The 16,317-nt window shown below is 44.9% G+C and overlaps 1 protein-coding gene across 3 annotated transcripts in view; it reads left to right on the forward strand.

Annotated features, from left to right (window-relative positions):
- Positions 1–16,317, forward strand: part of cep350 (centrosomal protein 350) — a 35,105-nt gene that overhangs the window by 8,916 nt on the left and 9,872 nt on the right. The window contains exons 11-26 of one of the 3 annotated variants that reach the window (XM_029632757.2): positions 173–297; positions 965–1,899; positions 1,998–2,157; positions 2,408–2,553; positions 2,666–2,858; positions 7,690–7,904; positions 9,578–9,741; positions 9,926–10,036; positions 10,283–10,423; positions 10,619–10,860; positions 11,030–11,193; positions 13,323–13,519; positions 14,410–14,603; positions 14,824–14,911; positions 15,191–15,343; positions 15,516–15,673. In XM_029632757.2, the coding sequence (XP_029488617.2) occupies positions 173–297; positions 965–1,899; positions 1,998–2,157; positions 2,408–2,553; positions 2,666–2,858; positions 7,690–7,904; positions 9,578–9,741; positions 9,926–10,036; positions 10,283–10,423; positions 10,619–10,860; positions 11,030–11,193; positions 13,323–13,519; positions 14,410–14,603; positions 14,824–14,911; positions 15,191–15,343; positions 15,516–15,673 (3,386 nt within the window). The remainder of the gene's footprint in view (positions 1–172; positions 298–964; positions 1,900–1,997; positions 2,158–2,407; positions 2,554–2,665; positions 2,859–7,689; positions 7,905–9,577; positions 9,742–9,925; positions 10,037–10,282; positions 10,424–10,618; positions 10,861–11,029; positions 11,194–13,322; positions 13,520–14,409; positions 14,604–14,823; positions 14,912–15,190; positions 15,344–15,515; positions 15,674–16,317) is intronic. The other 2 variants (XM_029632758.2, XM_029632759.2) reach the window with 2 other exon arrangements.

Here is a 16,317-nt window from a genome sequence, read left to right on the forward strand (position 1 = left end):
TCAAATGCAATTCATAGCTGCTCTTGTTATGTAAAGGGACCAATATGTGAAATAGTAACATGTATAATTACCCTCAGTTTAACTCCTCAAGATGCCTGTAGGAAATGACACTTCTCATGTGGTGAGTGAAACTAGCTATGAGTTATTTGTGGTGTGGTGTGTTCCGGTATAGCAGAAGTCCCTGTACCAGCCATCCGGGGAGTCGGACAAGGAGAACAAGAGACAGGAGAGACCCCAGAGTGCCTCTTCCAGCAGTGACCTGTCTCTTTCTGAGCCCCCGCCCCCTCCACTCTCAAGGTCATTATATATATATAACCTTTTCCACTAGCGCTGGCTAGTGTAGAGGCCCAAAACAAAGCACAGAACCATAGTACTTCCTCATAGCGAAGCAACAGAGCCAATAAGGAATTGTTTGTTTCTAAACTGTCTGTTTCCATGGGAACTCCTAGCAGCATTTCAAAACATGGTGGCATATGCTCGGTTAACCTTAAAACAGGGAATTTCCAGTGCTATTTTAGATTCAACAGTTACATCAGATGACTCTGTGTAAATGTATGTCTGGTCCTTGTGTGGGGTAAACATTACGGTATGTAATCTGCATAATGTTCATACGCTCTTGAGTTGCTATGCAGTTCTTGGAATTTTGTTGACTTGATCCTCGGCCCTGAACATGTTTGCTTGTATAGTGAACACACAGGTTGTTCTCAGAAGCTCATGGGTTAGACTGTACAAACCACATATTTTAATGGCTGCATGCATATTTAGATGTCTTAAATTCTTGTAACCCTTTGACATAGCCTATAGAGAGTATTGCTGAGTACTAAAATGCATCGAGTCCATATACTAAAGGACTTTGTGAGTCCATAAAACTATATTTCCAGTGTTTCCGAGCCCTTTTTTTCACTACACTTTTAAAAAGTGTAGTATATTTGAATACTAATCCTCCGCTCTCTTCTTCCTGTAGGAATGAGTTGGGCTTGGGAGTTCCATCGTGGCTGCAGCCAGACCGCCTGAGTTCTGCAGTCAGACCCTCCACCGCTCTGGCTCCACCCACAGACCAGCTCTTCTCCCCACTCTTAGGCCCGGAAACAGCAGGGAGCTCTGGTGGGAGGGGAACCAACCCCCCAGCAAGGCCCCAGCACTCCACTCTCAATGGAGCTGGCATCAAGACCAAGATGAACCGCATTGAGGCCCTGAAAGCCACCGCTGCGTCCTTGTCCACTCGCATAGAGAGTGAAGCGAGGAAACTGGCTGGCGCAGGGATCAACTATAGCTGTGCATGGGACATGGACGTGACTGGTCTGACCCCTCCGGATGACGGCCACTGGGCCAAGCCTGTGAGCCCACCGGTCAGAGAGAGAGCTGATGCTGCTGACGAGCTGTCCATGAGGATCCAGAGGCTGCTGAGTGCTGGCCAGAGCACATACAACGGAGCTCTCCCAGGGGTGGGCAACCTGCACAGCTTCAGAGAGCAGAGAGACAGGACCTCTGCTCCAGGCAGCAGGCCCCAGACAGCCCCAGGCCTCGGCTCCCATAAGGAGCCAGAGGAGGAGAAGGGAGGGAAGACCATCACCCATGACTCCAGTGGTGAGTCCATCAGTGAGGGCCCACTGCTGAGCGAATGCAGCCTGTCGGAGAGCGACGGGAGCCCCCTCACCAACATAAAGGGGGTCCCAAAACCGGCAGAGCGTCTTGGGGCTCTGGACTTCTGTGCAGGCCAGCGGGAGGGCTTCCAGCCCATCTCTCACTTCCAGAGAGAGGCAGAGAAGTACCCGGGGCTCAGCCCCCTCTCTCAGCAACGGGACAGCAGCCGTGGCCCATGGGAGGAACTGGCCAAGGGAAGCCCTCATAGTGTCATCAACATCTTCACCAAGAACCACCTGCTCAACCACACCAAAGGTTAGCCAACACATTTACACACCCAACCGTATCCTTAATGTTTTGAATGAAGAATGAACTTTTAAACAATAATCTGTTCCTCTGGCTTCTCCCTGCAGTTGGAGGAGAGGAGCGAGCAGACCGGCGTTCCCCTCCTGTGCATTGTGGCCTGTCTGCAGCCAGCTTAGTGGATGGGGCACCAATGTATGAGGATGACTTTGTGTCATCCCGTAGCAGCGGCGGCAGCAGCCAATATAAGAAAATATACAACGGGCGCAGGTAAGGAGGGTTTCTACCACTGTCACGTGACAGGGTGCTGCTATCTGAATACTGCTCTCATGCAATAAAAACATCATTTTGAAAAAACTGTAAAAATGACAGGATTAACCACAAGGTGGCACTCATGTCAGATGGCTGACAGAGAAGCCTGGCAAGGTGTTTTGAAGTTGTCTTTAGTAGTCTTTTTGTGGTTGTTGGATGCACATGATGTGGGACTTGAACCATCTTTTACCTCAACGTCTCATTGCAGTGTCACGAGTGGGAACAGTCACTATGATGAGTTGATGAGTCGCAGGTCCCCTTATGACACCAGGACTGTAGTAGACCTGCCATCCCATCACTCCGCAGGCTCCACACCAGTATCTTCACCTCACTCAAAGGGCTCTGTGAAAAGGGGTGAGATTTTCACCATAAAATAACCACTTTCCCTGAAATTATGCTATCAAGTGACCATTTCTTACCAGTGAAAGTGTCTCTGCTCTAAAGATAGTTTCTCCCCTTTCTTTAGGCTCTGCTTCAGACAAGAGTGATGCCACTCTGGTGGAGGAGCAGAGGAGCCCCTGCTACCCGGGCTTGGAGGCCCTGACTAGAGACTCCAGATGGGGAGGCTCAGTTTCCGAGAGAAGCTCTGTCCACAACCTGGTGAAGAGCGCCTACTCTGACTGTACACTAGGTGGCGCATCTGGCGACACACTCCGCAGGTAAGTGGCCTCAGCCAAGCCCAAAACTCTTCTGAGGGGCTTAAAGGGATTCCCAGGAGCTTGAATATCTTCCTTGACCTTCAGTTATTATTGGTATTTCTGAGCACATTTGAGTGGGGATATTATTTTTGAAGGCATACAGTTGAAGTCAAAGTTTTACATACACCTTAGCCAAATATATTTAAACTGTGTTTCACAATTCCTGACATTTAATCCTTGTAAAAAATTCCTTATCATAGGTCAGTAAGAATCACCACTTTATTTTAAGAATGTGAAATTTCAGAATAATAGTAGAGTGATTTATTTCAGTTTTATTTCTTTCATCACATTCCCAGTGGGTCAGAAGTTTACATACACTCAATTAGTATTTGGTAGCATTGCCTTTAAATTGTTGAATTTAGGTCAAATGTTTCGGGTAGCCTTCCACAAGCTTCCCACAATAAGTTGGGTGAAATTTGGCCCATTCCTCCTGATAGAGCTGGTGTAACTGAGTCAGGTTTGTAGGCCTCCTTGCATGCACACGCTTTTTCAGTTTTCTATGGGATTGAGGTCAGGGCTTTGTGATGGCCACTCCAATACCTTGACTTTGTTTTCCTTAAGCCATATTGCCACAACTTTGGAAGTATGCTTGGTGTCATTGTCCATTTGGAAGACCCATTTGCGACCAAGCTTTAACTTCCTGACTGATGTCTTGAGATGTTGCTTTAATATATCCACATAATTTTCCTACCTCATGATGCCATCTATTTTGTGAAGTGCACCAGTCCCTCCTGCAGAAAAGCAACCCCACAACATGATGCTGCCACCCCGGTGCTTCACAGTTGGGATGTTGTTCTTCGGCTTGCAAGCCGCCTCCTTTTTCCTCCAAACATAACGATGGTAATTATGGCCAAACAGTTCTATTTTTGTTTCATCAGACCAGAGGACATTTCTCCAAAAAGTACCATCTTTATCCCCATGTGCAGTTGCAAACCGAAGTCTGGCTTTTTTATGGCGGTTTTGGAACAGTGGCTTCTTCGTTGCTGAGCGGCCTTTCACATTAGGTCGATATAGGACTCGTTTTACTGTGGATAAAGATACGTTTGTACCTGTTTCCTCCAGCATCTTCACAAGGTCCTTTGCTGTTGTTCTGGGATTGATTTGCACTTTTCGCACAAAAGTATGTTCATCTCTAGGAGACAGAACGCGTCTCCTTCCTGAGCGGTATGACGGCTGCATGGTCCCATGGTGTTTATACTTGCGTACTATTGTTTGTACAGATGAACATGGTACCTTCAGGCTTTTGGAAATCGCTTCCAAGGATGAACCAGACTTGTGGAGGTCTACACTTTTTTTTTCTAAGGTCTTGTTTGATTTCTTTTGATTTTCCCATGATGTCAAGCAAAGAGGCACTGAGTTTGAAGGCAGGCCTTGAAATACATCCACAGGTACACCTCCAATTGACTCAAATGATGTCAATTAGCCTATCAGATGCTTCTAAAGCCATGACATCATTTTCTGGAATTTTCCAAGCTGTTTAAAGGCACAGTCAACTTAGTGTATGTAAACTTCTGACCCACTGGAATTGTGATACAGTGAAGTATACTTGAAATAATCAGTCTGTAAACAATTGTTGGAAAAATGACTTGTGTCATGCACAAAGTAGATGTCCTAACCGACTTGCCAAAACTATAGTTTGTTAACAAAAAAAATTGTGGAGTGGTTGAAAAACAAGTTTTAATGATTCTAATCTAAGTGTATGTAAACTTCTGACTTCTGAGTTTTTTCTGGATCAAATAGATTAGAGACTTAGGTGGTTGGTGTGGCAATGGGCACAGTCTGCCATCTGCACAGCTGAGGTTTAGAGACATTTTTAGACACTTTTAGAGGCCCCCCCATCTTTGATGATCTAGAGACATTTTTATAATTAAGCCAATTTTCTGCAATTCTACACATTTTTCCCATGGATCTGAGAGAAAGTGTTCCAATTTTTAAAGCTAATTTCCTCATTCTATGCATTTTGCTATTGCCAATGCTGTTATTTTGCTCAAACATAATCAAATCAATACTGCTAGATTCTTTGTTTTTGGAATTTTCAATTCTGCTTGACTGTCTAGCTTTTATTTTGTTGATTGTTAGTTCTCAAAGATTATATTATAAAAACAATATCTATAGGTCCCTCATCTTTTTTTGCGTTCTTTATGTCTGTTTCTTCACACTGAAAGCATTTTTCCATCCTGATTTCGCCCCCCCAAGGATTTCAATGGCAGAAAAGTCCCTGTGTTGGTTTCACTGTGCAGTCTCACTTCAGGGAGAGTAATGATTAAGTGAACCCCGGCGTCCAAAGACCAGCGCTGCACCCCATGCTATTTACACAGTTCAAATGACGAGAGAATATTGAAGTGAAGTTGGGACACCACATCAGCCACAGTGTTCTCTCGACAAAGTATCTCTCCGCCAACATAAAGATGAATCTTAAACCTCTGTCAGGCCTGAGCAGTGAATATCGTCTTTTCAGTTCATTACCACATGGGGCACTCATTGTCCTTTGCTAACTCAACACTTTGGAACGTTTATTTTGCTTAGCCTATATAAGCTCATGAAAAAAAGAACCGCCCTCTCACGGTCAACTGTTTATTTTCAGCAAACGTAACGTGTAAATATTTGTATGAGCATAACAAGATTCAAGAAGACATAAACTGAACAAGTAACAGAAATTTAATAATGTATCCCTGAACATAGGGGGGATAAAAATCAAAAGTAACAGTCAGTATCTGGTATGGCCACCAGCTGCATTAAGTACTGCAGTGCATCTCCTCCTCATGGACTACACAAGATTTGCCAGTTCTTGCTGTGAGATGTTACCCCACTCTTCCACCAAGGCACCTGCAAGTTCCCAGACATTTCTGGGGGGGAATGGCCCTAGCCCTCACCCTCTGATCCAACAGGTCCCAGACGTGCTCAATGGAATTGAGATCCGGGCTCTTCGCTGGCCATGGCAGAACACTGACATTCCTGTCTTGCAGGAAATCACGTGCAGTATGGCTGGTGGCATTGTCATGCTGGAGGGTCATGTCAGGATGAGCCTGCAGGAAGGGCACCACATGAGGGAGGAGGATGTCTTCCCTGTAACGCACAGCGTTGAGATGGCCTGCAATGACAACAAGCTCAGTCTGATGATGCTGTGACACACCGCCCCAGACCATGACGGACCCTCCACCTCCAAATCGATCCCCTCCAGAGTACAGGCCGTGTAACGGTGTAACGCTCATTCCGTCGATGATCAACACGAATCCGACCATCACCCATGGTGAGACAAAACCGTGACTCGTCAGTGAAGAGCACTTTTTGCCAGTCCTGTCTGGTCCAGCGGCGGTGGGTTTGTGCCCATAGGCGACATTGCCGGTAATGTCTCGTGAGGACCTGCCTTACAACAGGCCTACAAGCTCCCAGTCCAGCCTCTCTCAGCCTATTGTGGACAGTCTGAGCACTGATGGAGGGATTGTGTGTTCCTGGTGTAACTCGGGCTGTTGTTGTTGCCATCCTGTACCTGTCTAGCAGGTGTGATGTTCGGATGTACTGATCCTGTGCAGGTGTTGTTACACATGGTTTGTCACTGCGAGAACGATCAGCTGTCCGTCCTTTCTCCCTGTAGCACTGTCTTAGGCGTCTCACAGTACGGACATTGCAATTTATTGCCCTGGCCACATCTGCAATCCTCATGCCTCCTTGCAGCATGCCTAAGGCACGTTCACGCAGATGAGCATGGACCCTGGGCATCTTTCTTTTGGTATTTTTCAGAGTCAGTAGAAAGGCCTCTTTAGTGTCCTAAGTTTTTGTAACTGTGACCTTTATTGCCTACTGTCTGTAAACTGTTAGTGTCTTAACGACCGTTCCACAGGTGCATGTTCATGAATTGAGTATGGTTCATTGAACAAGCATGGGAAACAGTGTTTAAACCTTTACAATGAAGATCTGTGAAGTAATTCGTAAAAATCTGAATAATCTTTGAAAGACAGGGTTCTGAAAAAGGGACGTTTCTTTTTTTGCTGAGTTTATTTGGGCATAGAGGCTAAACACTAATAATTCAAATGTGTTTAGGAGCTGTAGTTCAGAGTGCTAGGGAAAGTAGTGTCGTTGCTCCGGTTGTGGCTGAAGGGTCTGCGGCAGCCAACCTCATGCCATCGACAAGAGGGGGGGGGGGGGGGGGGCTAGCTGACACTGACTCTTTTGTTTGGGCTGCACGGTGGTCAAATCTCCCCACTGCAAAATGGGCACGTCGCCAGGCAGAGTTCACTCCTGTAACATTTGAGCATCCTCAGTGACATTTAAAAAATATATCAGATTCCCTCCATACTGTTCTGTCTGTGTGATTTGATAACATTCAGAATCCAGTCCTTAATGCTACAGTTGTTCTCTGGTAAGGTAAAGCACTGGGTGCGCTAGCAGTTAGGGCATCAGAAGCCGGCTCGGAAGGGCATCAGAAACCAGCTCGGAAGCCGAAGCATATATCATCATGGATTAGACATCGTTGCCTGTTCCACTGGTTCAAAGCAGCACAATATGGTCATTGATACCGTTCTTTCAGCATAACATACTTAGGGTGTCTTTCCTGGGGCCCCCTTTCCTTGATTCTGTTAGTCCCTGGTTCCCATTTCACCTTGTTACAGTGCTCTGTATAGCACACATACCTGAAGTCAAACGGAGTGGGAAAAGTTATGTCAATGTTTTTTTTGTTACTTTTTCAATCTAATCCTTATTTAAAGCCTTAAATTGACAGTTAGAAATGGGACATGACATTTATTTTCAGAAAGCATGCATATGAATACATTTGTTTTTTTCTTGTTTCCAGTTTGGGCTTGGACAATAAGAAATCCACCAGAAGCCCTGGCCTGTCTCCAGCTGGCTCTCCTACAGGCTCTGGTTCTCCTCGTGTGTCTCCAAGCAGCGCCTCCCTAGCCGGGGCAGACACCCTGGGCCTGGGGTCCGGCTCTCCTCACTCCTCAGCCCGCCCCAGCTCATCCTCTTCCCTGTCGTCTTCAGCCAGAGCAGAGCCCAAGGCTGCAGGTATACCACCTAGAAATACCCGCTCAGCAGTTTAAATACATACCAGTATTGCGTATCTACAGTGCCTTCGGAAAGTATTCATACCCCTTGACTTATCCACATTGTGTTGCGTTATTGCCCGAATTGAAATCGGATTAAATAAATACAAAATCTCACCTATCTATACACAATACCCCATAATGACAAAGTAAAAACATGTTTTTAGATTTCAAATTAGTTGAAAATCAAATAGAGAAATGTCTAATTTGCATATCTATTCACACCCCTGAGTCAATACTTGTTAGAATCACCTTTGGCAGCGATTACAGCTAAGAGTCTATCTGGGTAAGACTCTAAGAACTTTGCACACCTGGTTTGTACAATATTTTTACATTCTTTTTTTAATTCTTCAAGCTCTGTCAAGTTGGTTGTTGATCATTGCTAGACAGCCATTTTCAAGTCATAGATGTTCAAGCAGGTTTAAGTCAAAACTGTCTTCTTGGTAAGCAACTCCAGTGCATATTTGGCATTGTGTTTTAGGTAATTGTCCTGCTGAAAGGTGAATTTGTCTCCCAGTGTCTGTTGGAAAGCACACTGAACCAGGTTTTCCTCTACGATTTTGCCTGTGCTTATCTCTATTCCATTTATTTGTATCCTTAAAAACTCCCTAGTTCTTGCCTGATACAGCCACCACCTTGCTTGAAAATATTAAGAGTGGTAGTGGTGTTTTGATATTCCTTTGTCACATTTTTTGCAGTTTTACTTTAGTGATTTATTGCAAACAGGATGCATGTTTTGGAATAGTTTTATTCTGTTCAGGCTTCCTTTTCACTCTGTCATTTAGGTTCGTGTTGTGGATTAACTACAATGTTGTTGATCCATCCTTAGTTTTCTCCTAGCACAGCCATTAAACTCTGCAACTGTTTTCAAGTCACCATTGGCCTCATGGTTAAATTTTCTACATTTCAGTATTTTAGCGGACGCTCTAATCCAGAGCGATTTACAGGAGCAATTAGTGTAAAGTTCCTTGCTCAATGACACAGTGACACATTTTTCACCTCATTAGTTTGGGGACTTGACGCAGCGACCTTTCAGTTACTGGCACAACACTCTTAACCGCTAGGCTACCTGATAGTTTCCTTCCTCTCCGGCAACTGAGTTAGCAAGGATGCCTGTATCTTTGTAGTGACTGGGTATATTGATACACCATCCAAAGTGTAATTAATAACTTCACCATGCTCAAAGGGATATTCAATGTTTGCTTTTTTTTAAATGTATTTGTAAGACATGGAAAACCTGTCTCACAAATCTGTGTTTGAAATTAACTGCTCGATTGAGTGACCTTACAATTATCTGTATGTGTGGGGTACAGAGATGAGGTAGTTATCATAAAATAATGTTAAACACTATTATTGCACAGAGTGAGTCCATGACACTTGTGACTTGTTAAGCACATGTAGGCTTGCCATAACAAAGGGGTTGTATACTTGACTCAAGATATTTCAGCTTTTCATTTCTTATTAATTTGTAAACATTTCAGAAAATATAATTCCACTTTGACAGTATTTAAATTCCGGCTGTAACACAACAAAATGTTCGGAAGGTCTAGGAGTGTGAATACTTTCTGAAGGCACTGTACTATCCATGTCTTAACTCTCCCTCTCTTTGTTTCTATCTGTCTCTTTATTGTCCAGGTGATCTCCACTACACCCCAGGGGTGTTGCAGCAGCGTATGTCTGCAGAACTCAATTACCTGGAATCTATAGAGGAGTCAGTGCGTCAGCTGGGTGACGTGGAGAGGCTGAGGGGCGTGTCTCTGGCTCAGCATGAAAGCGTCTCGCTCGCCCAAATACTCAAGGTGATAGATGCTAACCCACCAATCAGAACACCTGAAGATTGCTAACAATATGTTTAGATGTTTAGTATAGTGCTGCTGCACTTTTGAAACATTACCTTCGGCACTTTTGGCCTGTTCGTTATGTTCTGGTAGTTTTCATTCGCCCTTTCCCATAGGTCCTGACCTTTGACCTCTAACCTTTCAGGCGCAGCAGCAGCGGCACGAGCGTGACCTTTATGAGCTGAAGGTGAAGGCAGAGCAGGAGGCACTGGAGACCCAACGTCAGCTGGAGGAGACACGGCAGAAAGCAGCCAGGGTACTGTACACACAGCACTGGCATTTAGAACGAGCAACTCTGCAGAATACAGAAAGGAATCACCTAGAGTTAGAACCATGCCCCAACTTGGTAGATTGTTGATACTCTCAAGGAGGGCTTCATATTTGCAAAACACCTTTAATATTTATAGAACGCAATCTAACTTCACTGCATTTGTTGTGAGATGAGAGCTGTTTTATTAGATGTGTGTAGTGTGATTCACTAACTGTGTGTGTGTCATTGCAGGCTCACGTGGAGCTGCAGGAGAACATGGCTCAGACCCAGCAGCAGTCTCTGGGAGGCATGCAGGAGGCCACCACTAAGATGATCAGCCAACAGGCTGAGTCTGTACGCTATACGGCCGAAGCTGCCCGCCAGATCAAAGAGGTGAGAACACTCCCTCTCCACTCTTTTCTCTACAGCCAGTCACTGGCGTTGGTTTTGTTTCCTCACTTTGTTTGTTTCCTCAACTACATGTTGTATTGAAATTAGGAAAATATTACAAATATGCAAATAATTACCGTCTACTTTAGGTTGGGTTAAGTCTGCTTTTCAGTTGATACCAGTTGCTCTCTCTCCCAGATGACCGATCTGGCACGTTCTCAGATTGCTGGAGCCATAGGTGTCCCTGCTGCTGCTCCCATCACCACCCTGTTTGACCAGCAGAGGCAGCATCACCAGAGCTTCATGAAGCAGCTCCAGTCCCGCACTGACACAGAGAGCTCCAGGAGTGAGGTGTCTGCTGCCTGGACCAGGACTGAGGATCCCCTCTCCTCCCTGGACAGCCGCTCTGACTCCATCCCCTCCAGGAGACCCACCCTCAGGTACTGGGTCTTTCACACACTGGAGCCTCACAGACACCAGGGGTCTTTCCTTGTTAGCTCACTTGACTTGGTCAGGAAAAACTTGGTCCCATTTATAGGCATTACCTTGATTCAATACTCAATTGTTTTTCTATCTCCCCTGTCCCCTCTGCCTTGCTCTCCTCCCCAGTGGTGGAGAGAGTAGCAGCCACATGAGTCCCTCCCTGGCCTCATCTGACAAGAGGGAGAGGAGGAAGTCTGAGACAGGTAACAGCTCAGTGGAGGAGGAGGCCCATACAGCAGCTGATGACTCCATCCCCAGTGACAGCGTGCAGTCCCTACTGGATGAGAAAGGTAAGGACTGGCCTCATAGCACGCATTGTGGGATCTGGAGATGGACCATTATCAAGCAGGCAGTATATAACCATAATTTATGATAAATATACAGTGGGGCAAAAAAGTATTTAGTCAGCCACCAATTGTGCAAGTTCTCCCACTTAAAAAGATGAGAGGCCTGTAATTTTCATCATAGGTACACTTCAACTATGACAGACAAAATTAGAAAAAAAATCCAGAAAATCACATTGTAGGATTTTTAATGAATTTATTTGCAAATTATGGTGGAAAATAAGTATTTGGTCAATAACAAAAGTTTATCTCAATACTTTGTTATATACCCTTTGTTGGCAATGACAGAGGTCAACGTTTTCTGTAAGTCTTCACAAGGTTTTCACACACCGTTGCTGGTATTTTGGCCCATTCCTCCATGCAGATCTCCTCTAGAGCAGTGATGTTTTGGGGCTGTTGCTGGGCAACACGGACTTTCAACTCCCTCCAAAGATTTTCTATGGGGTTGAGATCTGGAGACTGGCTAGGCCACTCCAGGACCTTGAAATGCTTCTTACGAAGCCACTCCTTCGTTGCCCGGGCGGTGTGTTTGGGATCATTGTCATGCTGAAAGACCCAGCCACGTTCATCTTCAATGCCCTTGCTGATGGAAGGAGGTTTTCACTCAAAATCTCACGATACATGGCCCCATTCATTCTTTGCTTTACACGGATCAGTCGTCCTGGTCCCTTTGCAGAAAAACAGCCCCAAAGCATGATGTTTCCACCCCCATGCTTCACAGTAGGTATGGTGTTCTTTGGATGCAACTCAGCATTCTTTGTCCTCCAAACCCGACGAGTTGAGTTTTTACCAAAAAGTTCTATTTTGGTTTCATCTGACCATATGACATTCTCCCAATCTTCTTCTGGATCATCCAAATGCTCTTTAGCAAACTTCCTACAGGCCTGGACATGTACTGGCTTAAGCAGGGGGACACGTCTGGCAGGATTTGAGTCCCTGGCGGCATAGTGTGATATTGATGGTAGGCTTTGTTACTTTGGTCCCAGCTCTCTGCAGGTCATTCACTAGGTCCCCCCGTGTGGTTCTGGGATTTTTGCTCACAGTTCTTGTGATCATTTTGACTCCACGGGGTGAGATCTTGCATGGAGCCCCAGATCGAGGGAGATTATCAGTGGTCTTGTATGTCTTCCATTTCCTAATAATTGCTCCCACAGTTGATTTCTTCAAACCAAGCTGCTTACCTATTGCAGATTCAGTCTTCCCAGCCTGGTGCAGGTCTACAATTTTGTTTCTGGTGTCCTTTGACAGCTCTTTGGTCTTGGCCATTGTGGAGTTTGGAGTGTGACTGTTTGAGGTTGTGGACAGGTGTCTTTTATACTGATAACAAGTTCAAACAGGTGCCATTCATACAGGTAACGAGTGGAGGACAGAGGAGCCTCTTAAAGAAGAAGTTACAGGTCTGTGAGAGCCAGAAATCTTGCTTGTTTGTAGGTGACCAAATACTTATTTTCCATCATAATTTGCAAATAAATTCATTAAAAATCCTACAATGTGATTTTCTGGATTTTTTTTTCTCATTTTGTCTGTCATAGTTGAAGTGTACCTATGATGAAAATTACAGGCCTCATCTTTTTAAGTGGGAGAACTTGCACAATTGGTGGCTGACTAAATAATTTTTTGCCCACTGTACTCCCATCCATATGTATTTGGACAGTGAAGCTAAATATTTTATTTTGGTTGTATACTCCAGCGTTTTAGATTTGAGAGAGAATGTTTCATATTAGGCGATAGTATAGAATGTCAGCTTTATTTGAAGGTGTATTTATACATATCAGTTTTACCATTTTAGAAATGAAATCACTTTATGTATCCTGTCCCCCCCGTTTGAAGTAGTCGTAAGTATAGTTTATTAAAGTAGTCATAAGTTTTGTGTTTGGTCGACTAAATGCATAAATTGCTTTCATTTCTAAACAGTAAAACAGTTAAATAAAAGGTGACGTTCTGTCCTGTAACCTCATATAAAGCCAAATATAACATAGCTTCACTTTCCAAATATGTATGGAGGAGAGAGTAAACAGCCTGGAGTCTCTTAGAAAGTTATCTATGGTTCCTCTCTCCAATCTGTCCCCATACAGACAGCACCTCAGTTGCTACAGAGTACTCTCTGAAGTTTGATGAGTCAATGACGGAAGATGAGATTGAGGAACGTTCGTTCCGCTCTCTGCTTCCCTCTGAGTCCCACCGGCGGGGAGCGGTGGAGAAGAGAGGTCCCCGTGAGGACTCAGACAACCAACCCAGTCAGGAGAAGACCTCAGAACAGGACAGCTCCAAGGTTAGTATGCCACCTCATCTCAATAGTTGTAATTCTGGCAAAATAGCAAGGCTACTCAAATAATGATTGGCCTCCACAGTACTGAAGTCCTAGCACTTATCCAAAAGCTTAAGTGTACTAGTTTACTTGGAGAGGTTTCTGCCTATCCTTGAATTAACTAGTGCATAATGCTTAACTAGCATTTGACCTCATTAATGGTGAACTTATATATTCTCTAGTATTTTGGCAGCAGCATCTGTCCTCGCTCTTAATGTCAAGCCACAGTGGCAGCTCCCTGCCTCTCTGAAGGGCTCAGTGTTCAGTCCCTGAGATGAGGTATGAGGGAGTGTGCCTGGGCATATTGAGGCCAGGAAATACCTGCCTGCCTTGTGGGCTCCACTGGCAAGGGCATCAGAGAGACTGGGAAAGCCTGCTCAACTCATTTCTACCCTGGGAACAATAAATGTGCTGTGTTCCCCAGTCCGCTTAACTGCTCCTAGGAGATTCCCTTCCTGGCTGTATCCCTCTCTCCCCAACCTGTACTCAGTCCTCTCAAACCCAACATGTGGAGGAGAGGTTGGCCATGGTGCAGCTAAGATAGGGTGGAGAACCATACACCGTTGTTCACACCTGGCTGCCACATGTGGAGATGATCTTGTACAAACCTTGGCCTTCATTGGGCCCGGGTGTTTTATTTGAATGGACTTAGAGAATAAGTGTTGTAAATACCTATGTAGCAACCACTCCCACGCCTCAGTCTGTTTGCCAGCCAAATAAACATTTTAACCAGTGGCCAGAGTGATTTTCCATCTATCGCTGTTTGCTCTCTGTGTATGCCCGGTTTCCTGACTGATAAGGCTTTGTGTTATCTGTGTGTGACTCACTATCCCCTCACTGTCCCCCCCCCAAAGCAGCAGCAGGATGGCAGCATGCCCTTCTCTAGCGGGCAGGACAGCTTCTCCAGGTTCACCATGGACATGGTGCGTCAGTACATGAAGGAGGAAGAGGTGCGCGCCCACCACCAGAGCTCTCTGCTGCGCCTGCGACAGAAGGCCCTTAAGGAGAAGACCAAGGCCGAGCTCGCCTGGCTGGAGCATCAGAAAAGGCACTGGTTTACTTTTATTAGGATCCATGTTGTCCAAATGAATAGTGTCTCATTCCCCGCTAAATTCAATGTTTTGTTTTCTGTCATGTCCTCCAATGATTCATATACAGTAACCACTAGAGAAATTCAACAGAACACATTGACCAAAACTAGACTCCATTTGGCACTTCTGTCCTCATTTTGCATTCATGTTCTCACTTTCTCCTTTCTGACCACATAGGCGCTTCAGAGACAAGGGTGAAGATGACAAGATGCCGCCCATCAGAAAGAAGCAAAGAGGCCTACTGATGAAACTTCAACAGGAGCAGGTAACTAACTCACAACTAACTTACTAAGGGCTTGATTCAGTCTGTGACGCTGAAGTTCAGCACTATGGTGTGATTGACATTTAAAGGCAATTTTTCCTCATTCGCGGAGACTGCATTCACGGTAAACTCAGCATTTGTCTGCTCATCGGAAAGTACCTTTCAATTTGAAGCACACTATAGCACTTAACTTCAGCGATACGGATTGAATCGAGCCTTAAATCTCTGCACATCTCACCTGCTGAGTGACCATGACCCTGTGTGTGTGTGTGTGGCGTCCAGGCGGAAATCAAGTGTCTGCAGGAGGCCAACAAGGCAGCCAGGAAGGAGAGGCAGCTGCTGCTCAAACAGCAGGAGGAGATAGAGAGGATGAGATACACCACCCTCAAGCTGAAGGAGCGCCTCAAGTGTGCCAGCACCGGTGACACCCCACCAGTCAGTACTACCACCACCTTTCATCTTATTCCTATCTGAGACGCATACACTTCTTATTCATGGAGATACTGAACTGAACTTCAGAAAGACATGCTTTTTTTGTTATTCATATGTCTAAAACAATGCTACATGGTCTCATAAAGAGTTGAAATGATCCGTCTGTGTCCTACAGGAGACTCCAGTGTCAGAGCCCATAGTTGAGGCAGCTTCCCTCAGTGCTGCGATAACAGACGGGGATGTGCGCAGTGCCTCTCCCCTCTCAGTGTCTGGCAGTGAGACCAGCAGCATCATGCAGAAGCTCAAGAAGATGCGCTCTCACATGGAGGAGAAGTAATTTTCTCTTCTATTAATAACCACACTGTCCAAATTTCTATTGACAACTCAAATGTCTAATTGACAGTCATGGGCTCTTTTTTTTTTTTTTTCAACTTTAGGGGTGTTAACAGGATTCACTAAGATGGCTGATATTATGCCACCATTCTGGTCACTGAATATTACTTTATACCAACTTTTAAACAGCTGAAATTACCATATTTGATAACTATATCTTTATGGGTGTGATTGTTGTCATACACTGATGATTGAACACAACTATAATCCTGTTCTCACATTGGGTATGTCAATCATTCAAGCTGTTTGCTTTATTATTCACAAGGAATTAGCTAGCCACCTCAGAGCTTCTCTTAGTGAAAACAATTGAATCCAAATCACTATTGCCTTGTGAAAGTGTGGGAATGGCTTGACTAGACACCCTGATCCTTAACCTGTGGTGTGGATATGAATATAAGCATGCTTCCTGTCCTCTATAGATAGGGTGCGTTCTCTTTAACCCCTGTACTAATCATTGGAATATTAACAATATGAACCAGAGCAGATATGTATTGTAAAATATCTGTCTGGTGTCTCGTACAAGCAACCAGGGCAGGTTGATGTCTGTTAAAAATGTGGTTTTGTGACTCTGGGACTCACATGAT

The sequence above is a fragment of the Oncorhynchus nerka genome, linkage group LG24, assembly GCF_034236695.1.
Source record: "Oncorhynchus nerka isolate Pitt River linkage group LG24, Oner_Uvic_2.0, whole genome shotgun sequence".
Classification (NCBI taxonomy): Eukaryota; Metazoa; Chordata; class Actinopteri; order Salmoniformes; family Salmonidae; genus Oncorhynchus; species Oncorhynchus nerka.